The sequence below is a fragment of the Rhamphochromis longiceps genome, linkage group LG2 (genome assembly GCF_057381845.1).
Source record: "Rhamphochromis longiceps isolate RC_006_pf linkage group LG2, R_longiceps_female_GT1.1, whole genome shotgun sequence".
In the NCBI taxonomy this organism is placed as follows: domain Eukaryota; kingdom Metazoa; phylum Chordata; class Actinopteri; order Cichliformes; family Cichlidae; genus Rhamphochromis; species Rhamphochromis longiceps.
The window spans coordinates 31,187,784-31,213,586 of record NC_140558.1 but is presented as its reverse complement, the minus strand read 5'-3'; the positions used below and the strand labels follow the sequence as shown (position 1 = coordinate 31,213,586).

The following is a 25,803-nucleotide window of genomic DNA, read 5'->3' as shown; positions in this document are numbered from 1 at the left end:
ATCTAATTATGCAGAGCAAACACAGCGATCTGCCTGCTGCTGCGAGCCACTCCTGCGAGTTTTGATTGTTACTCATCAGATGGATGTCTTCAACTGATTAAGACATTGTCACAAGTGACCTGTGGAAAATCACCAAAATCTACTTTTATTTGAGTCATTGTTTCGGTCGGTCTGTGTAATTTAATGGTATCTTGTTACTTAAAAGCTAGTAGCTCTGCGTCTGCACAGAAACACTGCAGGGTGGGGGACATAAAGCAAGGTGGCTGCATTAATTTGATCTCGTATATACTGCTCGGGCAGGAACGACAACAGGCTCTTTGCATTATCACCTGCAAGCATGTGATACAATTGCTCGTTTTGTTCTGTCAAATAAGCCAATTAAAATTCTTGCAGCTCTGTATATCTTTCACTTTTGCCAGCATGCTAACATTACATAAAGGTGACTCCATTTCATCTTTGATCTTCTTTTTGTTTTAAGTGCTCTCAGAGTTTGGTGGGATTTCTTTATGGCTGTGTTGCTACTCGCCGAGTCTCAGCTTTCACATGTGAACATCAAGCAAGTAATGAGTAAGGAATTGTCCAACTTGACATTGCTAATACCTTTTATTGAATCTGGAACCAAAACTGAATTATTAATGTTTAAGGCTGGCATCATGAAATGACATTTTGAGCTCTAGGGGGTTAATTGACACTAATTGCGTCTGAGCAGCTTAGAAGAACGTCGGAGTAACTAAAAGAACAAAAACAATGTAATTTAACTTCACACTTACATTTCAAAGAGCTGAAATCTTTTTTCTTTTTTTCCCCCTGCAGGGCTATGTGAGCAGAGTAGCAATCTGAGTCTGTGCGGGCTCGTCGATGCTGCTCTCCCTCCGTCCTCGCCTCCACCTGCCGCAGAGACTTCACAACAGGCCTGCCCAGCGCATCAGAGGACCACTCCTACATCGCCAGCCCTCCCCTTGCCCCTTGGGACTGAGCCCACTCTGGGCCTAACAGTAGCCCCTTCCTCCAATGACCCTCCAACTGTGGTTCCCCATCTTCACCACACGCCCGCTCCCTCATCACTCTCTAGCCCAGCTGTAAGCTCCTGGGCGCCAACAGGAGACAACCAGAAAACGTCCCTTCCATTACCCGTTGCCCTCCCTCTATCAGCGACAATGATGGAGCCTGGCACTGTGTCTGGCCTGACGGAGGAGTGTCTTCTTCAGCCTAACCGAACTTGCCTCGGCTGCTTCATTGAAACACGTGATGCCACTGACCCTAACGCCATCCAGAACACACCCCACGACCCCACCGCCAACCCTGACACGGAGACTGGTCTAAGTGTAAGGATAGGGGATGTGAGCCGAGAGGACTTCTCTGACATCAACAACATCAGCATTCAGTGCCTGAGCCACGCGGGGGAGGCAGTGAGTCACTATGGAGAACAGCTCCTCTCTGACCAGCTACTTAGCTTTCCTCTGCCAAAAGCCCCAGGTGAGGGCAAGAGAGGGGATGCAAACAAAACAACAGGGGACTGCGATGACCCCGAAGATGATGCAACAGCTAAGAATTTGTATGAAGGACTGTTACTAGACAAGGTTAGTGGAGAAGAAGTTCTCCTGGCTAACGCCAGCCAGGACTGGGGCTACTTTGAGTCTTTTATCAGTGAGAGTAAGATGGAACTGCTGGACCTTTGTTCTAAGAATGAACTGTCGGTCAACCTCTTCTCAGAGGAAGATGTCGACAATCTGTTTGACGATGAAGACGACGATTCAACATTAAGCAGTGATGTCTGTTCGCTCAAGATTCGTTATGAGTCTTTCCAGGACAACATGAGGGAAAAAACAAATGTTCTGCAGGAAGAGACGCAGTTCAACTTCTTCCCCAGTGTCCTGGCCAACTGTGCCAAGAAAGAGGAAGGAGCAGCAGTCTTGAGGAGAACCGCGGAGGATCTTCAGCCCAAAACTGATGAACTGATCCTGGAGGGAGCACAGGAAGGAAAAGCCGGGGACTGCAGTGCTAGGAGTCCACTTGATGGTTCCCACGGCTCGCCTATGTCCACTCCCAAAGTCAGCTACCTAATGGACTTCAATTCCACAGAGGAGTCAGGGGAGTTCAGTGATGACAGCTCCTGCACTGGCTCGTCCTCAGACACCCTGCAGGAGGGAAAGTTTAAAAAGAGCCACTCAAAGAGATTCCTCAGTCCCTCGAACCCTCTCAACTATGGCTTGCGTTCCAAAAGAAAGGTTCGATACAGCGATGATTACTTATATGATGTCGACTCGCTTGAGAGTGAGAAAAATGCGGAGAAAAAGGAGAAAGCCCCTGCTGGTCAGAAAGAAGAGGAGGATGTAGACTGGTGCCCCAAAAAACGCCGGAAATCCTGCCGCAAAGAGCCACCTGTGGTCATCAAGTACATCATCATCAACAGGTTTAAAGGAGAGAGACTCATGTCAGTGAAACTGGGCAAGCTGGACCCTGTGGATGCGACTGTGAGCTTAAATGCCGACACAGTAAGCAAATATGAGACACTGGCTCCTCTGAAGCATTTCTGGCAGGAGAAACAAAGAGAGAGACAGGAACAGCTTAAGCTGGCTGCCAGAGATAAACAACAACGCGGTTTTCATCTAAACGGACGCCACCATCGCCCTTTTAATTCTAGTCATCCCAAAAGGAAATACAAGATTGCAAACCGGCTTAAAGTTCAGAGGATTCACACTGTGGAGCAATCAGCAACAGCACAGTCCTTCCCTCTCTCTGATCGGGGCCAGGGAGGTGTCACTAAAGAAGAGGCCACCCCCACGGTAGGAGGAATAATAGCAGCCACAGGCCTCCCAGTCACATTAGACACAAACTCCATCACACACACAGTCACAGCCAAGAGCCGCTCCCAGGAGAGGGAGGAGAGGGAGGGGAGGAGATTGGGAGGAAATAAAACAGTCAGGATAAGGAAATTCAAAAGCGAAGCCAGGCTGAGGAGCAAGAAAATAAAAGAGGCAGAAGGAGAGGAGGGGAGGAGTGTGACGAATGAAACGGATGCCTGTGTCACTGCGGCACAGATTGAGGACCTCACTGCTGGGTTAGATGAGGCAGGCATTAGCTCAACTACAGTCAAACCACATTTCTCTGACAATACCGCCACCGCTCAAGCCGCTAAGGAGAAATTCCCCTTTGTTTCATCCACCTGCTCTCCTGACAAAGCTGCCTCCTCCTCAGAGGAGGTGGAGACGGGTGTCCCTGTCATCCCGGGGGGCTACCTGCAGACCCTGTTAGATGCCACAGACTCCTCAGGTGGAGCAGCTATCTCTTATTTCCCCCAGCAGTCCTCTAGGCAGCAGTATTCTCTTGGGCTGTCCCTGGAGGAGAAACAGTTTTCTTCTCTGCAGCTCGCTCAGAGCTGCGTCCTCTCGCCTCCCTCTGAGTCCGAGCTCCAGCAGTCTCCTCAGAACTGCCCCAGCTTCCCCCAGATGTGGCACCCACAGCTCTGTGCAAGTCACAGCCAGAGCTTTGGGTCTGAGACGCCCGAGACTCCCATCTTACCCAACAACTTCCCAGCTGCTGTTCCCCTGAATGACAGTCTGCCAGTGTCTAACTACAGCCAGCTGAGCCCTGAGGCTGACAGGCTGCTTTATGAGAAGAGCTACCTGAGTGAGTCTGGGCTGCAGCCCGGGGCAGATCTGCAAGTGTGTCAGTCTGCCTGCGTGGAGGGCCAGGTGCAATACCAGCGAGGGTCCCTGTGCACAGACAATGGCAGGCTCATCAGCTATGACTCAGTGGGCTCTCTGTCAGCCTCCTCCAGCAATTACAGCTCACTCAGCCTCAAGTCTTGTGAGCGAGAGGGTGAGGAGGAGGGCCGAGACAGCTTCTTAGCTCATTGCAGTCCTAAAGTGGTGATTCAGCAGAGTGTGGATGCCCTTACCCCACTCAGGGAGTCCTCAGACCTGCTGGATATCTCTAACTTCACCCCTGACAAGTTTAGGCACTCATCACTCTCAGAGCTTTCCCCTCCTGAGACCCCAAATCTGTCCCCTCAGGTTGTTGGGCGTGAGATGAAGATGGCAGGAAATGTTGGAGAATACCAGGATGTGAATGATATAAGCATGGACTGCAATAGGGAGGTAAAGTGGAACTGTGATGTCATACAGCAACAGGAGCGCACGGCAAGCGCATACCCGGTGGAGGACAACCAGTTTCCGCTACACAACTTCAACAATCAAGATGTCTTAGGTTTAGATAAAAAAGAGATGGCAGCTACAGAATTTGATGAACAGAATGGAGCGAAAAGCATAAAGTCAAAAAGGAAAGGCAGCTGCAAACAAACAGCAGGAGGACAGTGCCCGAAAAAGGTCCGGGCTCCGAGAGCCCCCAAGTCAGAGAAGGTCAAGACTCCCAAACAGAACTCTCGCTCCACCAAAAAGATAAAGGCCATGTTAGAGGGTAAAGCAGCAAAGAACCAGGCAGGTGGCACAGGCCTGACTGACAGTAGCAGCACTGGGGACTGGCCTGGCACCGGATGGTCGGAGAGTAACAGCCTGGTGGGGGATGACCAGAGAGAATTTGAGGAGCCCTCCAATATTCTGTCCAACATTGTCTCTGGCATGGCTGAGGTCCAAAGGTTCATGATGGCCTCCATTGAGCCACTGTGGAACCCCATGTCGGAGGCCTGCATGCCCTCTGAGGCCAACAGTCTCAACCTAAAGACCCTCAAAATCTTGGCAGGTACTGAGGCTGACCTGAAGAAAAAAGGAGCTGTGCTCACAGGGGCTGGGAGAGGCAGAAAGGCAGGGGGGAAAGGAGGCAAAAACCAGGCCAAATTCAACCCCTCTCATTCTTTATTCCCTCAACTTGCTCTAGGCTGTAACATGTTTGATAAACCCAACTTTATTAACCCCGGGCCTGCTCACAAAAAGCTGTACCGCCACAAGACGAGTGCAAAGTTCCCTCGGATTGAGACACTGAAGGGGAAGCGAGCTGAGAGAGACCCAAATAAGGACATAGCACTGATGACCTCTTTTGAGAAACTGAGGTAATATTTTGTTATCAGCTGCTGTTGTACCCCCTCCCCTCCCCCTCTCACTTTCCCCCACTACCTGCTCAGCCCTCCCTCCCAAACATACCTACACTGACGCTATGCCAGAGCTGCATGAGTTCTACGTTTCCCCCCTGACTACTCCCACTTCCTTTTAACCCCCTGAAGAGGAAATTAATATCTGCATGAGAAACTTCTTGTACTTTGCAAACTACCTATTGAGTGATTGTGTCAAGCTTGATTGAGATTTGAAACGACCATGGCTGCATTTTTCTTGCTTTTGTTGTTTCTGCTTTGTTTGTTCTTCTTATAGTTGTTTTTTTTTCTTTCCTTTTTTGTTTGATTTTTGTCTGAAAAAGAGAAATAAGCCTTGAAAAAAGTTCTGTCGCCTTTTTGAGGAACTTTGTTTTTGTATTTTCTCAGCAGAACTAGCTTCCCTGAATTACATATTTATTTCCCTTTTCCCTAAAGATGTAGCTATATACATAAATGCATTGAGTGACATCTACGCACCCCTCCTCCTCATCTGTTTTTGTATGCAGAATATGGATGTCCTGTTGTTGCTGTCCGTCATACACTGCCTGGCTCATTTCAAGAGGGAAACCTTCAATAAATGAGCCCAATTTAAGCCCGAGACATCTTAAACACGAGATGGGACCATTTTGTATTGATGACATATCAGACATTGTCTTTTCCCCCCCCTCAAAGTTGGAATGGCTACCCCTTTCCTTTTGTCAAGTTTTTGTTTTCTTCTTCTGGAGTTTAGAGGAACTGGTTATCTAAATTAACATTTTTACGCCTTGCAAATTCATAAAAGCTCCACCCTCAGAGTATTTTTGTCAATGTTGTTGTACAGGGACATGCAATATTTGCAAAAAAGAAAAAAGAAAAAAAAAGAAAAAAAGAAAATTATAATCTTAAAATCATTGTGCCAAAAGTAACAATGCTGTGTAAATGACCTCTTATATATGTGTGAATATTGGCTGTTCCTCTTTTCTATCCATTGGGATATTGGCTGCTCGGGTTGGAGACTCCTTACAGAGACTTGCAACTACAGGAATTCTTTATTTGAGACTTTTCTCTCTCTTCTCTGATGAAAGGCACCAACAGCTGGCAGTGGTACACCACCACTCACTAAACCAAATCAGAAAGACTCTGAATTCTCCTCGTTTCCCCCCACTTTGTTTGCCAAATTCAATTTACCTCAACATCGCCTGGCACTGAGAAGCAACAAAAGAGAGGCAAAGGGGAGATCTGCTCTGAAGGCTACTGTAGAGGAAGGAGATGAAAAAAAAAGAGAGAGAGAGCTGTTCAAATGAGCTTTCTCTGGACCAAGAAGAGTGTAGCGCAGATGTCTGAGGGTAAGCAAGAAGATGATTTGTCATTTGGGGCTGTGCCTCACTGAAAAGCTGTTTGTACTGGAAATTTAAGGCAGTAGAGATTCTGATGCGCACATCAGTCGCGAATGGACATTATTGCAGTCAATGTGAACGTGAAAGCAGTTTTCAGTACAAATAGAAACAGTAATCTTGTAAATGAAGGAAAGCATGTCTTTGCATTCACTCCATGTGGAATTTTTACTTCTATCTTACCTGAAAAAAAAAAGGTAATTTAAACAGTAACTTTTCTTAACATTCTCATGTAATTTATTTCATGGCGCTGCCGTATTTCAGTCTGATTATTTAGCTCATATTTCCCATAATGTCCATAATGTTTCTTTCTTTTCATTCTACTTCATTTTACATCATTGACTGTCCTGATTCATGGGTCAGAATTCTGGCAGAAAATATTGTGACCAGAAATTTAAGGCTAAATACAGGCACAAATTGAAAAGAAATATATATTATATACATTGCGTCTATCTGATCCAGCGTATTCACAGGCCATTGCTTTTAATTACTTTGGGCTCATTCACTACCTCACAGCTCTGAAATAAACATCTAGAAAGCCACTTAAAAATGAACCATACAATCACGCTTAATCAGTAATAAAATCGCTTTGATTTTATACACTAAACGAATTTCAGGAGAAATGCAGATCCAATCAAACACTTAGTATATTGTGTAGAAATATGTGAAATTAGTTTCACTGTCTTTTAAACAATGTTATCATTTTTAGCAGTAATTACATGAGACTGCATGGAGATGTACGGACAAACTGATTGACTGATTGATTGATTTTAAAACAGGCCTTGTCACAGTGGATATGGCTGTTCTGACACACAGGTTATATTAATTGATTGCTTGCATACGGCAAGAATCGTAATCAATCTTTCTGTGTCTCTTTTTTCTCTCTCTCTCCTCTCTGCCATGATCCTTTGTTTCTTTTCTATAGTGTATCAGGGTTAGGACCAAGACAAGCTGCTGATGGGAAGCTCCACATGGGCTGCAAGCCCATTTAGTCTGCCTTCTCTCATTTCTGCCTATTGTCAAATTGAATGTACTTCTCTGAGTTCATAAATTTTCTTTCTTTCTTTTTTTTCGGTTTGTTTTTAAAATGTGCCACTGTTGAGCTGCCTCATGTTAATGGTGCTAAGAAAGCTGACAATTGTTTTCTTTTCTTTACCGTTCAGTTTCGATTTCTTTATTTTCATTTTTCGGTATGTTTCATTTCACCAGTGTTAATGAAAAAAAAAAAGAAATGCAAAATAGATTAGGTTCCTAACCCTCTTTATGAATGTATATTATAATGTTATGTTTGATGTATTCACTTCATGATTCTTTGACACTGATTGGAATTACTTTTGCTCTTTTCATTAAAAGATTACCGAGCTTTATATATACTGTCTAGAGTTGTTACCAGAAGGAATCTTAATGAACTCTTGACACTACAAAATCTTGTATATTTTTTGTGTGCCAATTTGTAACATATTTTGTAAGTGTATATTTTTCTTAGAAAGTGCTGTGAAGTATTCGTGTGTGTGAGTAACCTTTTATGCGCCTCTATGGGCAGTGGAAAGGATATACAATGACAAGTTTCTGGTTTTAAAAACCAAAATATGAAAGTATCAACAGAAAACTAGAAATATTTACATTTTGTTGGGAGTTTTGTAATAAGACCATGATCTTGTTGTGAGAGTGTTGTGTTACTGTGCAAAACACAAATAAGCAAAGAAAAAAAATGAAAACTTGGAAAAAAATATAATTTGTGAACAATTTGCTGTTTTATAGATTTTCATGTAAATTATTTGAGTATTATTTTGTTTTTTTTGTTTTGTTGTAACTGTTGCAAAGGTTTTAAATATTTGTGATCAAGCCTGTATGGTGATAATGTAATATTGGTAACTTGCTGAGTTTTGTAATAATGTTTATGGAGTAAATATACAAATTAAAATAAGATTTTGAATGCTGCTTTCTGAAGAGAGTTGGGTTGTGTTTTTTACCACCCACTTATTGCTTTTAAAAATGAGCTACATTATATTGGAGTAAATTTGCAATTCTCTGTTAGCTTCTCTAGCTTATCTGCTAGGTTTTACTAGCTTCGCTAGCTACTCTTCACTCCAGTAGGTTATTTAAATCTTATTTTAATTGAAATTAAGATTTTGAATGCTGCTTTCTAAAGACAGTTGGGTTGTGTGTGTGTGTTTTTACCACCCACCCATCGCTTTAACCAGGAACTACATCACATTAGAGTAATAAAGTAGTAGTTGTACAAATCTCGATTCTGCTGTTAGCTTCTAACAGCATCTTTAGATTATCTTCACTCTACTAGCTTTTAATTTAATTTAAATAAAATTTAAATGTATAACTTAAAACGGTATTTTTTTGAGAGTTGGGCTGTCTTTTGTTTTGTTTGTTTTTTTACTACTCACCCATTGCTTTCAAAAGGAACTACATCACATTGGAGTAAATTTACAAATCTCTAATAGCTTCTCTCCTGGCTTTTCTAGCTTAGCTTCACTCTAGTAGCTTATTTAAAGCTGATTTGAATATAGTACCCATCCATTGCTTTAACCAGGAACTACTATCACGCTGGAGTACATTTACAAATATTCACTCTACCAGCATATCTGCAAAGAGCTTCACTCCATTCAAAACACAATTAGTAAAGGTTATGATGTGGAGTATTGTGGAAAATAAAACTAATATTGCAGACACTACATGAAGATGTCAAGAGTAAAGGCCACGTAGCATTTCTTCAAAGTAAATATTCCACCTTTCCCTGTGATACTACTAAAATAACAGTGATGTGGATAAATCTGATCAATTCCATTCAGTTTGTCCGTGCCACAAAACGTGTAAATGTAAAAACAACCTTAATAATTCCAATTAGTCTTTCCCTGGTTGTTATATTGGACGATTCTTAGACGAAAGTCGTTTTAATTTCTGCACAAGTCTGGCTTTGGCTCATGTTATTTTAATGTCATATCTAATTAGCACTCAGGGTCAGGCATTGCTAGAGTGACTGCTCATCCATAACTCTGAGCTGGGCTGCTGTGGTCCACACTGCAACTCATTCTGGCATGCTTAATTGGAGCTGGAGATACAGTCTGAGACCATAAACAGATCCTGTGATGTATGCCTCCAAAATTGTCAGCTGGTATTAGCATTGTTTTTGTTCTTTAGTCACCCGTAGCAGATAAGGGAGCGAGCAAATTATAAGATGGAATGTCTAATGCAATGGATCAGGTACACCTGTGGTTATTAAATGAGATGCTTGTTGTTTTGTCAGTATGTGCTTATGCTGCATAGACAGCCATAAGCCAGCTTTGTCATTAGGACAACTGTTTTTATCTTTAAAAAAAGAAAATTATAGAGCTATAAAGCAACATTTTAAAGGGATTGACATGTTTTCATAGTTCAGGTTTATTGAGTGTAATCATGGGAACCAAAAAAAACAAAATAATTACGCAACACATTGTTATACATTTTGGCAGATTTGCTGTAAAACAAAGGGAGTTCTTTTAGTAGAAAGCTTTACGGGCTAATCTGATGTGCGGAGTTCATTAAAAATGACACAGTACTTCTGCTGGGTAATCCATTCTCTGTGTTAGAACAATGAAGCTGAAGCCATTTCAGAGGCTTTCAATAGCTGCCCAGTGGGTTTTCTTGATGGTATTTCCAGGTAATTTTCACAAATTTGTGTCTTGTTAGTTTGTGAGCAATTTTTCCCCACGCTGGTTTACAAATTACCTGTAAGCACTACTACCAAACAATCATCACTGGGTTTCTTCTGGTATGCTGTAGCAATAATGCTCCCTCCTGGCCTTAAAAATATATACAGGGACTGATATAAGTCTCTGGTGTTTCTTCCTCACTTCCTCACTTGGGTTGTTTCAGGACTTTAAATGCTTTGACTGTCTTTTAGACCCATTTTTTGTTTGTAGTTGGAAGCCATTTGAAGTGGTTCTACAAAAGCTTTATTTCATTTATTACAAAACACATCTTCAAAGACACAACAAATGAAGACATGGCTATTACTTAAAGCAAAGAATCAAACTATAGACACTGTAGTTTTGTGGTGTCTTAAATGGTAGGCCACATCAACGTAATGGCATAATGAAGTCACCCTACAAGATAATAACTAACTGGTTTGATAAAATGACAGTTTCCTGGCAAAAGGTAGGTAGAGCAAATCTTTCAGCTGATGAGACTATGAGATGAAAAATACTTTATTTATCCCAAAAGACTTTATGCATTTATGTCTTTGGTTACAGCAGTTGAAATTTTGAACTATAAACTTGCATCATTCAGTCCCCACATTATTATTATATTAAATGCATTCTATCTTGTTTTTATGTACAACATTCACAGGGCGTATAATTGTAAAAGATGTAAACAATACGAACTATACTGTATGAAACTAATGTTTCGTAAATTCTCAAATAAGATATTTCTTTTGTCCGCCAAACAGCTAAATCTCATTTGAGAATTTATGCAAAAACACTGAGATTTTTTTCTTCATTGTTTTAATGTATTAATTTCTAACTTTCCTAAAAAACAGTTGTATTATGCTGGCCATTTAAAAATTCAAAACTCTACCTAGTATTTTGCATTAGCCACCGCACAGCGACGCTACAGCTCGCCAGCGGAGCCCCCTTGTCAACAAACATCCTTGTTCGTCTTTTTTTTTTTATCCAAAAATATTTATCGCCCTGATTTTAGTCTCTCAGGAACGCTGCGCCTGTCTCACCCGACCTCCATCGCTACGCCTAAACGCGAGACATTTGCCAGTGCCTGTAAGGAATTACTCGGGGTAAAACCCAAATGTTTCGTCCGTTTCCGGAAAATCATTTTAGGCTTCCTACAAGAAAGAAAATGGAATCTGGCAGTCGCACTTAGCTAAACAGTGTATCGTTTCTGGGCGAATATTAAAAGGGCAGCTGGGTTGTACGATAACGCTGCCGTTAACATCGCCAAGCAGGTAATTATTAGTGGTTTGGTGACAGATGGTGTATCCGTTCTAATTAACTTTACTCTCTTTAGCTAGCTAATTTTAGCTGGATCGCTTTGGTTAGGTTATGGCTATTAACGTCACTGGTTGACGTTGTTAGCTTGCGGTGATACTAATGGTAGTTCAATGCATTTTTAATGAAACCGTGATGTTTATAGTCAATGTCCAGTAACGGTAAACAAGAATAATATCAAGTTCAAAAGACGATTCCAGCTTCAGCTTTGTTTTGCCTCATATATTCACATGGGGCTGATGTAAAAGCGAGCACTAGCACAAAGTTAAAAGCTAATGTTGAGTAAGACGTTCGTAACGCTTCTAACTCGGCTAGTTGACGTGGAAGCTAACTAGTGTTAGCGCAGCATAACCGGGATTGCTTTGTCATTGAATGATCTTGTTTGGATGATGTTGCAGTCACTACACAGTGAGTTTCTTGTTGTTTGATTTACAGGTCATTAGACACACGATGGGACCTCTTTTATGGCTGAAAATGATGGAAGTAGCCGGCGTTAGCACCTATGTAGCATGCTAATTGGTCGCTAGCCAGCGTAAGCTAAGCTAGATGATGCCATTTTGTTTTTATCTCGACTTTGACTTTGAGCAACATATGGCTTCATCGTACGACTTACAGCCACATAGATCATTATATTATTTGAGTTATTTATACGACTTTAAAATACATGTGACATTTTCGAGGAAATCGTATTTTGCGTTTCGATATGGGCTCAACTTACAAGTGTGGCTCAATGTTATGCTTTGAAGACGTTACCGGTGCTAACATTTGCTAATGTGTCGTTATTCTTATTTGATGCTGCGTGGTGCCTGGTTATGCCTAATTTTGATGCCCAGTTGCCTCTCTTCTTAACTGTCATCACTACAATAACTGCTATACTTTGTGAAAATACTTGATGTATCAAATAATACATTTCATGAGTGGTTGGTAATGAATCCCAGTTGCAGGAGGGCATGCTCATGTCTTTTAGATCAGCACCTAATCCTTTGTTTACTTTTTTCTGAAGCAACTGGATCTTGCTGAATATTGGATCATCTCTAGTCCGCCCTCCCTTCTGAACCAATGGAGGGGTCTGACAGTGTGGAACAGAATGGCAGTGAACTGCCAGAGTCACAGCGCAGGAGGCAGCTGGACCGCCTGGACAGGGAGGAGGCCTTTTACCAGTTCGTCAACAATCTCAGTGATGAAGACTACCGTCTCATGAGAGACAACAACCTTTTGGGCACTCCAGGTAGTAAATCTTTAACCTGTCTATTCTTTAGTCTTGTTAAAACCTCCCAATTAAAGTATTAATGATTTACACAAGTAAAGAGTACTTTTTCTTTTCTGCGCTCCCTTTCTATGTTCTCTGCTGAACTCGCACCTCTCTTTAAAAGTTTTCAGCTGTTTAACTGGGAGGAAGGTAGGAATATGCTATTGATATGAAGAAAGTTAAATAATTTCACACACAAGGCACCTTGATTGAGCAGTAAGCATTGAAGATCACACTCACAGTGCAGTATTTTTCACATACAGGCTTTCTTTTTGTTTTTTGTTTTCAAACCCAGATTTCTTGGTGGATAAATCTCTTGGCCGTTTGTGGAAAGTAGAGTTAGTTTATCTTTGAACAATCTTTTGTAGTAATTGTAGTTGGAATGTGTTTTGTTTTGGGTTTTTTTTTTTTTTTGGTTTTTTTAATAGTAGCTTTACCTCTAATGCTATTTTTTTTTTTTTTTTTTTTTTTTTTTTTATTAGTCACGTTATTCAGCTTCTGCTCAAACTGCACGATTGACTCGCAGGGGTTAGAAGTTCGTAGGTCACGATGCAGGGGCTCACACTATACGGCCCGATGCTCTGATGCGACCTGAGTGCTCAAACTGTGCGTTCATAAAAACGAAGGTTATAACAGAAATTCTGTCGCTCGCTCTCCCTCTCTCTTTCACTCACACAGACACGCACACCACCACCATCAACTTTGCTAAATTGCTAATGAAAAACACTGATCAGGCAGCTGTGATTGAGCAGCAATGTAGATCCAACTATTTTCACGGCTGTGGTTGTGATAATTTTGTGAGGCCACATCGAAAAGGCTCGGATGAGCTTGCCATAGTTCTACAAGTTGTGTCTCCATCGCTTGTGTCCAGATCACACGCTGCACTGCCGTGCTGCGCAGTCTTTTTCGCTGACATTTGTGTTTGCGCGTGTGCAGTGTGAGAAGCTGCTTTGACACCCTCACGACGGTCGCGAGGATTTCAAACCTGTTTGAAATCCTCACGACCAAGCGATTAATGATCAGGAGCTGGTCGTGAGGGGTTAATTGCTTCTCGTTACCCCACGTATACTACACGACGCACGATGAAGGCCAAAATCGGGCCGATCGCCAAAACGGTCGCACGACTCAAAAATCGGCCAAAAATCGCACAGTGTAAGCCCAGCATTAGTTAACTAAAACACGAACTGTCAACAGGCATTTCTTATAAAACGCTATTCATCAACCACACAGTTTAAAGTGTACAACTTTCTAGTTATATTTTATTGCCTTTACCAAACTATGTGAAATAGTCTGATGCCCCAAATTATGGTTTGAAAATAAAATCTGATGTAATGGAATTTCCTGCACTAAACTATATGCTGATGTCAATATGGTTTTCCGCATCATACATATCATATGTAGTTTCTATTTTCAGTTGTCCTGTCACTGAGTAATTTTCTCCTACTTTGTCATGAGAGAAAAAGATGGTCCTTTTCGAAAGCCCCTCTTTTGGTTCATCTTATTTTAGCTGTCTTCTGCCAGTTTTATTGATATAAAAATTTATGACCTGTTGGTCTAATCTCTGTCCTCCCATCTTTACATAGCTCCTGCTTGTCAGTAGAAGTTAAAGTAAATGTTAAGCTTAAGTACCTATGGCTAGTTTTGGATTTGCCGCTATCCTTGAAATTTCACCTCCTATGGACTATTGAAGACATCCAATCCATTTCTGTCCCAGGAGAGTGGGAGTGGGAAAGTAAGTTTGGAGCGTGTAGTGGAGCACCCTACAAGGAGAGGGCTATGACTGGAGAGTGTCGTGCCCTGGTAAGTCTAGAGGTTGACCCTGTGCACGAGAAAATGCTAACTTCCTGGTTTGAGACCGGATGTGGGGTTGTACATTTCCGGTTGCTTTACTTTGCGGTCAATCGCTACTGCGAAAATATTCTCCAAAATCATGTCCAAAACTCAAAAACGGAAAGATCGCGTTAAATTACAAAGAGCAGAAGGTGGGAACACTCACCACTGTTGTGTCATAAAAAATCTAATGATCAACTTTGACGTGTAAGGAGTTTCGATGATCAGTTGTTTACACCACTCAACACAAGCAGAACTGCATTACAAAATCAGAAGACACATCGTCCACATTCAGAAGCACATCTCTGTATAGTGACTGGTCTTATGATTTAAACAGGCAAATATTCAGCATTCAAACTACAGGTGAAGAATAGTCAAACCAGATGTTTCCCCGTTATGTTGATATCAGCTAGTCAAGTACACACCTAGACAGCATGTTAACAAACTGAAAAAAAGCCACACAAAAAATGAATGATTGCTGGTAAGGGTTTCTATACATTAGTATTTACGAAGGGTATGTTGTAACTTACCTTCAAAATTACAGTGCTCCCTCGATGTAACGCGGTTCACCTTTCACCTTGCTGTTTCGTGGATTTTTTAGTGCAAGTTTGCAGTCATGGCGTGGGTTCCCTCTGGTACTCCGGCTTCCTCCCACCGTCCAAAGACATGCAGCTTGTGGGGATAGGTTAATTGGATAATCCAAATTGCCACTAGGTGTGAATGTGCGAGTGAATGAGAGTGCGAATGGTTGTCTGTCCCTGTGTGTTGGCCCTGCGACAGACTGGCGACCTGTCCAGGGTGTACCCCGCCTCTCACCCTATGACAGGTGGGATAGGCTCCAGCCCCCCGCGACCCTGAAAAGGATAAGCGGAAGCGAATGGATGGATGGAAGTTTGCATGCTTATTATTTTACGTCGCATTGCGTCCTGCGTCCTGATCGCTGCAGACGATCTCCTCCGTGACGTCTCTCCTGTACAGTACAGAATCGCTGCATCGATCGCTAGCAGTGTGACTCTGAAGTGCAGTACTGGATGTCCACGAAACGTTTTGCACCGTCAAAAAATAAAACTTGCTGCTTGATTTCACCCATCGCTGGTTATTTTTAGAACATAACACCCGCGATAAACGAGGGACAGCTGAGAAATATAACATTTGAATCCCTTTTCTCTTTTGCTCTGAGGCGCAGGGAAAAAATATCGACAAGTCGATGAACATCATTTACAGATATATTGGGTAAATGCCCAAGACATCTATAGAAATGTGAGTCTCTTCTTTGGTCAGCCCCTGGGGCTGGTCTTCATCATCATCATTTAGTAGGAAGAAGTGAGCAAGTCGCAGGAAGGGCAGGGAGCTGGGCTCCTCCAGGCCGATAGGTGGTCTTGGTCGAGCCCTGCCACCAGTGGGAGGCGGACCAGTGGCAAGGCCTTCATCCATATCAGTTTCAACCGTCCTTCCTCTGCCTCCAGCAACAACCGGAAGGATGGTTGCTGCTGGCCGCTTGATTTGTTCATTTGCTTAACTTGTTTTGGCCGGTAAACAAGGTGCGAATAGGACACCGGAAACAAAGCTCCCCACAGGAGTTTCCGCACCGGAAGTAGCATATGCTAACGTGCACATAGTCAATTGTCCTGTTGCTGTGATCAAAGGAAAAATGAACAATCAAAATATATGTACTGATTATTATTATTAATAATATATTTTTAATGTATTTATTTTAGGTTGCTAGCTGAAAGATATGTAGTTCTATGTAGCTTGTTCTTCTGTCAGCTTCCCCTCTTTCCTTGCATTAAATCCAATATTTGTTTTTATTGTAGGGAGTTAAGTTGGCACTTTCTACCAGCTGCTTGAGAAGAGGAAGCGAACTTAACCCTTAAAGAGTAGATGGACTGCTGATGATTTATTTATTTTTTCTTTGTTAATAACAGAATGTTATTTTGTGATGTTTCTTCCAGGCGAGGTAACACAAGATGAGTTATTCAATAGACTACAGCAAATCAAAGATGGTCCTGAGCAACAGAATAACACCGCTGGTACTGAAAGTGTAGAAGATCCAGTTGGTACGTTTGATATTTCTCTATATATTGTTTTGTTTTTTCCTCATTCTTTGACTGCTTTTATGTCAGAATATGATTTCTCACTTGCTAATTCTGCTCATTTTCAGAACAACCGGAAAGCTCAGAGGATCCTGCCAGTGGTGATAGTCTGCTTGACTGGCTGAACACTGTGAGGCGCACAGGCAACACAACTAGAACCGGTCATCGTGGGAATCAGTCATGGCGGGCTGTGAGCCAGACCAACCCGAACAGTGGCGATTTTCGCTTCAGTCTAGAAATCAGTGTGAACCGCAATCTGGCTGAGCAACAGGCAGCTATTGAGGGAGAGCAGGAATCATCAGAGCAACCTCCAGAAGAATCATCAGAGCAACCTCCAGAAGAATCATCAGAGCAACCTCCAGAAGAATCGTCAGAGCAATCGCCAGAAGAATCGTCAGAGCAATCGCCAGAAGAATCGTCAGAGCAATCGCCAGAAGAATCGTCAGAGCAATCGCCAGAAGAATTGCCAGAACAGTCTCCAGAACAAGCTCCAGAGGGTCAAGAAATAGTGGCAAATGCTGAACCACCAGTTCCCATGGAGACAGAAGTGGTAGAAGAACCAGTTGTAGATGAGTTGGCGGTCATAGTGGAACCAGAGCCTGAACTAGAAGAGGTTGTTTCACAAGAGCTTGTAAGTGAATCTCCCACCTCACCTTCTCCCCTGCCAGTGCAGCCACCACTCTGTCCTTCTCCACGCAGAGGGCAAAGGAGACCCCGCAGCCGAAGTCCAGAACCACGCAGGACTCGGGCCCGTTTAGCCAGGAGCCGCTCCCCTCTCAACTTGGATCAACTTGATGGACTTCCTAATCCACGGCATTCTTACATCTCTCAAAGTGCCAGTTCTTCCAGCAGTGCTCCCCCTGTACCTCAAGTGGAGGGTAGCTCACGGACTCGACAGCATGTTCTTTCAAGACCAAGCCACACTGATGGAGATGCTCAGCAGTCTAGGGCAGTTGCAGAATCCATTCCAGAGGCCCACAATGTTGCCTCTCAGGAGGTAGAAGCCTCTGGGGGCGAAGGGGGCGCAGCAGGGCGTCGCCCCCCTACTATTATGCTTGACCTTCAGGTGCGCCGTGTGCGTCCAGGTGAATATCGGCAAAGAGACAGCATTGCCAGTCGTACTCGCTCGCGCTCCCAGAACTCAAACAACACATTTATGTATGAGAGTGAACGTGGTGGATTTCGTAGGACTTTCTCGCGCTCTGAGCGTGCTGGTGTGAGGACCTACGTCAGCACTATTCGCATCCCCATCCGAAGAATCTCCGATGCAGGTTTGGGAGAGGCAACTTCAATGGCTCTCCAGTCTATGATACGGCAGATCATGACTGGGTTTGGTGAGCTTGGCTACCTCATGGACTCTGACTCTGACTCTTCAGATTCAAACCGTGGAGCCAGTGCTCCTGCAGAAATAGAAGCCCTCCATAATCCAGATGCTACACCTGCCGATGCTCCTGCTGCTGATGTTGACGAGCAACCGGTTGCTGCTGGAGGCAGAGGAAGGACGGTTGAAACTGATATGGATGAAGGCCTTGCCACTGGTCCGCCTCCCACTGGTGGCAGGGCTCGACCAAGACCACCTATCGGCCTGGAGGAGCCCAGCTCCCTGCCCTTCCTGCGACTTGCTCACTTCTTCCTACTAAATGATGATGATGAAGACCAGCCCCAGGGGCTGACCAAAGAACAGATTGACAACCTCTCCATGCGCAACTTTGGAGAGAGTGATGCCTTGAAGACTTGCAGTGTGTGCATAACAGAGTATGCAGAAGGGAACAAGCTACGTAAGCTTCCCTGCTCTCACGAGTACCATGTGCACTGCATAGACCGCTGGCTCTCCGAAAACTCCACATGCCCCATTTGCCGCAGGGCTGTCCTAGTGTCAGCCAACAGAGAGAGTGTGGTGTAACGCTTTGACAGACTGAAGGCCTTTTGTCTCAGCCGAAGTAATCCAATATCTCCCAAGTCTGTAAGAGGCTGTGAGAAAACGTGTTTCTGCTGTTGAAATGTATTTCCTTCATACTATTTGTGAGTTTGATCGTATTGCAGACAACAGGTTTTATTTGGGGTGCTCCTTACAGTGACGATGGAGAATATTTAGTTTTTAGTTAGACATTTATTATTATTGCAGTCCAAAGTGGGGCACAAGCGATGCATGCTGTCTATCAACCCGTAGTGGCTGTGCAGTGTTGCGTTGCATCAAGCCATGCGCACAAGTAGACTGATATCTCATAAAAATAAATCCTCTGATTATAAATGCTGCACACTTGCAGGTAGTTCAGGCACTTCAAATCTGTTCTCTCAACTCCCGAATGGCCCCTTGTATAACATTAGCTGGGTATAGGTACAGTTGCTAGTTACACCAGTTCAAAGTATTAGCTGTAAATAAGCTTGTAAAATAATTTTGAATCATACATTGTATCACTGAATTGGTTTCGGATTGTAAATGAACTCATTTGAAGATCTGGGTCATGATGGTCTGCAATTACTCTCTGAATTTGATTTTAAATGTTTAGGTGCTAACAATGTATACAGCAGAATTATTTACAGATTGTGATGTCCAAAGGATGGAGGACAAAGTGTTTTGCAATTTACAGTGTGACTTGTGCTCTCCATTCTTGTTCACCCTAAATAAAACACTTTTTTTTTTCTTCTTTGTTTGGTTTTGAGCGGGATATACCATAAACTCGCAGAGGGAAAAAAACCCCAGAATGTTGAACTTTTTAGGTTTTTGTTTTTTTGTTTGTTTGTTTTTTTGTTTGTTTGTTTTTTTTTTTCTCCAAAAGTTAAAGTCTGTTTTGGATTAATATTGTATTGTTACTTTCTTGATTATTGTAATGCCAGATGTAATCGTATGAGAAAATGAAAGCTTTTTCATTATGGGTAATGGAGGCTTTGTCAGTATCAAGTTGTGAGTTCCCCACCTCTAAAATATTAGCAGGCATGACACAGATGCAAAAGGACATTTACTTTTAATACTAAATGATGTCACAGTTGTGATCCTTTTGTGTGTTATTGTTCTTCTCGATTCTTTTTTTTTCTACTAACAATTGGATTAATTAAATATGAAATAAATTGTGGTCTTGGCAGAGTGAAATAATCACAGATTGAATAAAATGGCAATCCAGACTTGCTTCCTCAGCTCAAGCCACAACAGATCTCTTTACCTGTCAGTCCACCTTCATGTTTAAGTTGCAGCTTAAGTTATTACCCCAAAGGTTTGATATATACCAAGTCTGGGGTGGGAAAGTCTCCATTATTGTTCATTGGGTTTTGCTTCATAGGAAAGTCAAGTTTCTTGACCACTGTGCCCTCCTGCCTCACGAGCAAATGCTCCATATCTGTGTGCAATACATGCAATTGTAAAAGTAAGGAAATGAAGACTTATTACCCATTATGTGTTGAATTTATTTTATTTAGAAGTTCTGTAGGTTTTAATAGCACTGTTGATGAACAGGGACACTGGCTAAAGGAGAAAAAAAAAAGCAACACTTAAAGCCATCCTGTCACATTTCTTATTTTATTGTTTGATGTCTTAGCCACAACTATTACTTCCCTGTGTGGAGCATAAAGGTTTGAATGCAAGATGATGTTGAATACCATTAACATGTAAACAATGTATGTTCCCTCATAGGCCATGCTTTAGTTTTGGCCTTGTTCTGTGATCCATCCAGTGCAGTATGTTAACTGGGTGTTAAATGAAAACTAACCGCTGAATTAAACAAGTTGTTATGCTATGAAATGCTTTGCCAGTATGCATTCTCTACACTTACTGGGCTGTCTGATCAAATGAACACGTCCACAGCTGTAGTCACTGGCCACTTCACTAGTTACACCTTGATGGACCCCCACCCCAATTTGACTCCAGAACTGCCTTACATCTTCATGGCACAGATTCAATAAGGTGCTAGAAACATCTCTCAAGAGATTTTGGCATCGTCATTGACATGACAGTGAGACTCAGCTGCTGCACATCCATGATGCAAATCTCCCATTCCACCTCATCCAAAAAAATGCTCGGTTGGATTATGATCTAGTGACTGCGGATGCCATCTGAGTAAAGCGAACAGTTTATGATGATCTGAGCTTTGTGACACGGTACTTACCCTGTTGGAAGCAGTCCTCTGAAGATTGGTACATCATGGTCATAAAGGGACGGACACGGTCAAGTGAAACAACGTTCAGTTGGCACTTAGGCGTTCTAAGTGTGTTAAGAAAATATTGCCCACACTATTACAGCACCAGCAGCAGCCTGAACTGTTGATGTGAGGCAGTTAAACTGTTGATTCATGCTTTGATGGCATTTATGCCATATTCTCATCCTACTATTTGACTATCGTAGGAGAAATCGAGACTTATCAGACCAGGCAACATTTTTGAAATCTATTGTCCAATTTTGGTGAGGTTGTGTGACTTATAGCCTCAGTTTCCTCATCCTCTTCCTATTGGCTTTATCAGTCTAAAGCAGCCTAGCCATTCTCCTCTGACCTCTGACATTAACTATGTATTTTTCACCCAGAAAACTGTGACTCACTGGACATTTTCTCTTTTTCAGACCATTATCAGAAACACTCAGATCAGCCCATCTGGTACAAAGAGCAATGCAACTTTCCAAGTCACTTATACACCTTTCTTCCTGATTATGATGCTTGGCTTGAACTTCAGCATGTGATCTTGACCATATCCATACGCCTAACTGCACTGCAAAGCTGCCATGTGATTGCCTGATTAGATATTTGCATTAACAAGCACTTGAACAGGTGTACATAATGAAATGGCCAGAAAGTGCACTTTATTTGTACTTTGCCAGTCATTTATTAACGGGCCTCTGAGCAGATCCTTAAACTACCCTGTGATCAGAACAAGTAGATGGATCATGAGCCTGCCTGTCAGCAGGCTCTATATCACAAACCAAAAAACTGACCCCTTTGTTTGAAATTCAATACTGCATATGTTACAAAGGTGGAATAGTGTGAGCATTGTAATGTGTGCATTAAATGATGGGCTTAGTGTACTTAGTAGTTTACCCTGAGCACTGTCCTTATTTAAATAGAGGAAAGCAGTACATCAATATGACCTCAATAACAAAACTCAGACTATTATTTACATTAAACGCATGATTACACTTTACGGCAGGGCAGCCGTACCTGCACAGGTGTACCTGTCAAACGATTAGTGTTGTTATTACCCCTCAGAATCCCAGCCGACAGACAAAAAACAATGGTCCTTGTTTATGCCCATGCACTCTGTATAAACTGCATGTTTCGACAAGCATATAAACGTACGGCCATTGTGCTGTGGTAAATGTTTCACAGGACACGAGTGGAAAAAACGAGGAAGTAGCCTACCGCTGTCACATTACGGCAGGATGGCGCTCCGGGCAGCTGGAGGTCGTTTATGGCAGTTTCAGAAGAGCTGTCTGAAGGTAAAATGCGTTATTATCTGGCTAAAGGGCTAACAGTGCTCACCTATCACCACTATTGTCCCGTAAACTTTGGCAGGCTGCAGATGTTTAGACGTAAAAACAGTTTAGACTTCCGTTTTTAGGGAAGCGACGGAACCGAATTGTGAAGTTGGTTAATGGTGTAAGTGGCTCGAGTTTATATTGACGAGCTAAGGATATGGGCTAACAAGCTACGAGAGCTAAATCGATATTTTTAAAAACCAGTGCTTCCTTTCACCTCTCACACGTCTACGGGCTGAAGCACATACTCACCACGGAGCGTCGCTGTTCGCACTCAGCTCAACTACAGCCACTTATATTCATGGCGACAAAGTCAACTCCTAAATCAAAGTTTGTTCTCTTTTCTCTTGTAGGTTACCAGCTTTCAAACACTAGGAACTGTCAAATACAAAAGAAGCTGTCCCGTTGAAGTGAGCCATCTGGATCATTTGGTGCTTACAGTGAAAAGTGTGCCAGATACCATCAGTTTTTACAGCTCAGTTCTTGGCATGGAGGTGGTCACTTTTAAGGTATGCACAGTAAAAACCCATTGCTTTTATTATTAATGCTGTTGGGCATGTTTCTATTAAATACGCTTGTTTATTATAATGACAAATAATTGCATTGCAGTAGAAAAAGTGAACTGCCATGGTTTTTAAAAAAAAATGTCCACTAGGTGGCATGCTTTGATTGTGAGTCTTAAGCCTGGAGTCTTCTGTACACCCACTCACATCTTATCTGCATTTTCAAGGGAAACCGCAAGGCTCTGAGCTTTGGGCAGCAGAAGTTTAACCTTCACCAGCGGGGGCAGGAGTTTGAACCAAAAGCTAAGCATCCAACCTCCGGCTCTGCAGACTTGTGCCTCATAACCAAAACCCCTCTAGCTGAAGTAGCTGCTCATCTTAAGGTAGTTCACACAATTCCTTAAGTGGTTTTGATTTTACAGGTCACATTATGTAACCATTTTGAGGAAAGGAAGTTAGGAAAAAAATCAGGGCTTGTTAAAATGGTCTGTGTCCTTTTCTCCTCTTGCAGGCTTGTGGAGTCAAGATTGAAGAGGGTCCCGTGGAGAGGACGGGGGCTGTGGGGACCATCATCTCACTGTACTTTAGAGATCCTGACCAAAATCTTATTGAAGTGTCAAACTATAACCAGTCAACAGCAAAGGACTCTTCTTGATACTTCTTTGGCCTTGGTTACTGACATGTCAAACAACTCACCAGCCCACCAAACTCATTCTAGTCTGGTATACAACGCAAAATTATTGCTTTTACTATAATTGTATTTAGTTTAAGCTGTTATTTTAGAGTCTGTTATGAGTCATTAGGACAGGGTGTGGGTGTTCAGCTCTGCTTAAGTTTCTGTTTTAGTTGTGTTTGGACAAGGCAGTGCAGGCACAGTTTAGTAGAAAAAGTGAAGAATACTACCAGAGGATGTTTATCCACAAGTTTTAAATGGGCGCTTGTGACGGTTTTTATATAACTCTGTCTGTGACATTGCTTTGCAGAGGAAAATAAAAGGTTATAAAGTGCACCAAAGGCTCTGTTGGATTTCTGCTTTTTTTTTTTTTTTTTTTTAATAAAATGTTTGGAAACAAGAAAAATATCTGCTCCTTCTGTTACCATTTCTTGTGTTGTTTTTGTCACTATGAGTTCTTAAGCCATTTATTAATGCAGCACTACAGTTGCATTACTCAGCAATGCAGTGTTTAGCTGCACATTAGTTTAAGAGTGAAAAATAAAATCCTGGGATTTAAGTTATTTACATGCAAGAGTAGTACTAAAACCATTTTATAAGTGTGCTGTGGTAGAGGCTGTGAGATCGCAGTAAATCGATAGTTACGGCACACTAACATAAGGCATCTAATCAGATTATTTTGTTGGAGAAAAATTACAAAAAGGTCTGATGTCGACATTATGTAGTCAGTGTTGATTTATCGAAGAACCAAAACACTGAAATGGCCAAAACATTTGAAAAACCCTACCTAAAAAAGCGCTGTATGAACTAAAGTACTGTGGCACTTTCACGTTGCATCTGCAGCTGCTTGGCCACGGAAATCCACGCCATGAAGCTCCCGGAGTGCCGTGTTTGTGCTGATGTTTTGGAGCTCTTCTGGCAGCTTATATTGAATTGCTAAAATTACTGCTGTATATGTGAACTGTATATAACATAATATTGAAGCCCTTTCATGAACAGGTAAGCCCTTTCTCTAGCTTTTCAACCCCACAGTGAGACCATTTTTTGGCTCACATACAGCGGGGAAAATAAGTATTTGACACATCAGCATTTTTATCAGTAAGGGGATTTCCAAGTGGACTATTGACACAACATTTCCACCAGATGTTGCCATCAAGCCAAATATTGAAGTCATACAATCAAATCAGAACATATAAGTATACAAGTTAAACCATAATAAATAAAGTGAAATGACACAGGGAATAAGTATTGAACACACTTTATTCAATACTTTGTAGAAAAGCCTTTGTTGGTGATTACAGCTTCTAGACGCCTCTTGTATGGATAGACCAGTCGTCTGCATTGCTCAGGAGTGATTCTGGCCCATTCTTCCACACAAACGGTCTTTAAATCTTGAAGGTTCCTTGGGCCTCTTTTATGAACTTTAATCTTCAGTTCTCTCCATAGATTTTCTATGGGATTTAGGTCAGGTGATTGACTGGGCCATTCAAGCAACTTGATTTTCTTTCTTTGAAAACACTTCATTGTTTCCTTGGCCTTGTGTTTGGGATCATTGTCTTGCTGAAATGTCCACCCTCTTTTCATTTTTAGCTTCCTGGTAGATGGCAGCAGATTTTTATCCAGAATGTCCCGGTACATCTCTCCATTCATCCTGCCTTCAATAATATGAAGTCTGCCAGTACCCCTTGCTGAAAAGCAGCCCCAAACCATGATGCTTCCACCCCCAAACTTGACTGTTGGTATGGTGTTCTTGGGGTGGTGAGCAGTGCCATTTCTTCTCCAAACATGGTGTGTAGAATGACTGCCAAAAAGTTCAATTTTGCTTTCATCTGACCATACTATAGTCGTCCAATAATCCACAGGCTTCTCCAAATGCTGTTGCGCAAATTTTAACCGAGCCTTGACATGCTTTTTGTTCAGCAATGGAGTCTTGCGTGGTGAGCGTGCATGGATGCCATGGCGGTTCAGTGCATTGCTTATAGTTTTCTTTGAAACAACAGTACCTGCTGATGCAAGGTCTTCCTGAAGTTCTGTCCGAGTGGTTCTTGGCTCTTGGAGAACCCTCCTGATTATTCTTTGGACTCCTCGGACAGGGATCTTGCGTGGAGCACCTGATCGTGGCAGGTTTATGGTGAACTGATGCACTTTCCATTTCCGGATAATGGCCCCCACAGTGCTCACAGGAACATTCAGCATTCTGGAAATGCACCTATAACCATTCCCATCAAAATGCTTTTCAACGATAAGATTACGAAGATCTTGAGAGAGTTCTTTGCTTTTACCCATCATGAAGTCTTTCCTGTGTGCCTTCTGGGTAATGAGGAGCCTTTATAGGCCATCAATTAGGACTAAAGCAGCTGATATCAATTAGTACTGATAGGGGACAGGATTTCTCTATCAATACTGACAGATTTCAGGTGATCTCCTGGCTTTCTATGTCATTTTGCCCCTTGTTATCTCCATGTATTCAATACTTATTCCCTGTGTCATTTCACTTTATTTATTGTGGTTTAACTTGTATACTTATATGTTCTGATTTGTTTGTATGACGTCAATATTTGGCTTGATGGCAACATCTGG

General features: G+C 42.3%; 3 protein-coding genes across 11 annotated transcripts in view; all 3 read left to right on the top strand.

Moving 5' to 3' along the window:
* nexmifb (neurite extension and migration factor b) overlaps positions 1-8,607 on the top strand; it is a 53,455-nt gene extending 44,848 nt beyond the window's left edge. For 2 of the 9 annotated variants that reach the window (XM_085422855.1, XM_085422864.1), the window contains exons 2-4: positions 479-567; positions 814-5,008; positions 5,554-8,607. In XM_085422855.1, coding sequence (XP_085278981.1) covers positions 507-567; positions 814-5,008; positions 5,554-5,794 — 4,497 coding nt within the window. In that variant the 5' untranslated portion in view covers positions 479-506 and the 3' untranslated portion in view covers positions 5,795-8,607. Of the gene's footprint in view, positions 1-478; positions 568-813 lie in introns of all 9 variants that reach the window. The other 7 variants (XM_085422834.1, XM_085422826.1, XM_085422817.1 and 4 more) reach the window with 4 other exon arrangements.
* Positions 8,608-11,215: 2,608 nt separating this feature from the next.
* On the top strand, positions 11,216-19,583 carry rlim (ring finger protein, LIM domain interacting). Its single transcript, XM_085422792.1, has 4 exons — positions 11,216-11,374; positions 12,421-12,645; positions 16,449-16,553; positions 16,658-19,583. The coding sequence occupies exons 2-4, from the start codon at positions 12,477-12,479 to the stop codon at positions 18,490-18,492; spliced, it is 2,109 nt and encodes a 702-aa protein (XP_085278918.1). The 5' UTR covers positions 11,216-11,374; positions 12,421-12,476; the 3' UTR covers positions 18,493-19,583.
* Positions 19,584-21,785: 2,202 nt separating this feature from the next.
* Positions 21,786-23,593, top strand: glod5 (glyoxalase domain containing 5). Its single transcript, XM_085422806.1, has 4 exons — positions 21,786-22,008; positions 22,401-22,556; positions 22,778-22,933; positions 23,062-23,593. The coding sequence occupies exons 1-4, from the start codon at positions 21,952-21,954 to the stop codon at positions 23,203-23,205; spliced, it is 513 nt and encodes a 170-aa protein (XP_085278932.1). The 5' UTR covers positions 21,786-21,951; the 3' UTR covers positions 23,206-23,593.
* Positions 23,594-25,803: the final 2,210 nt, after the last annotated feature.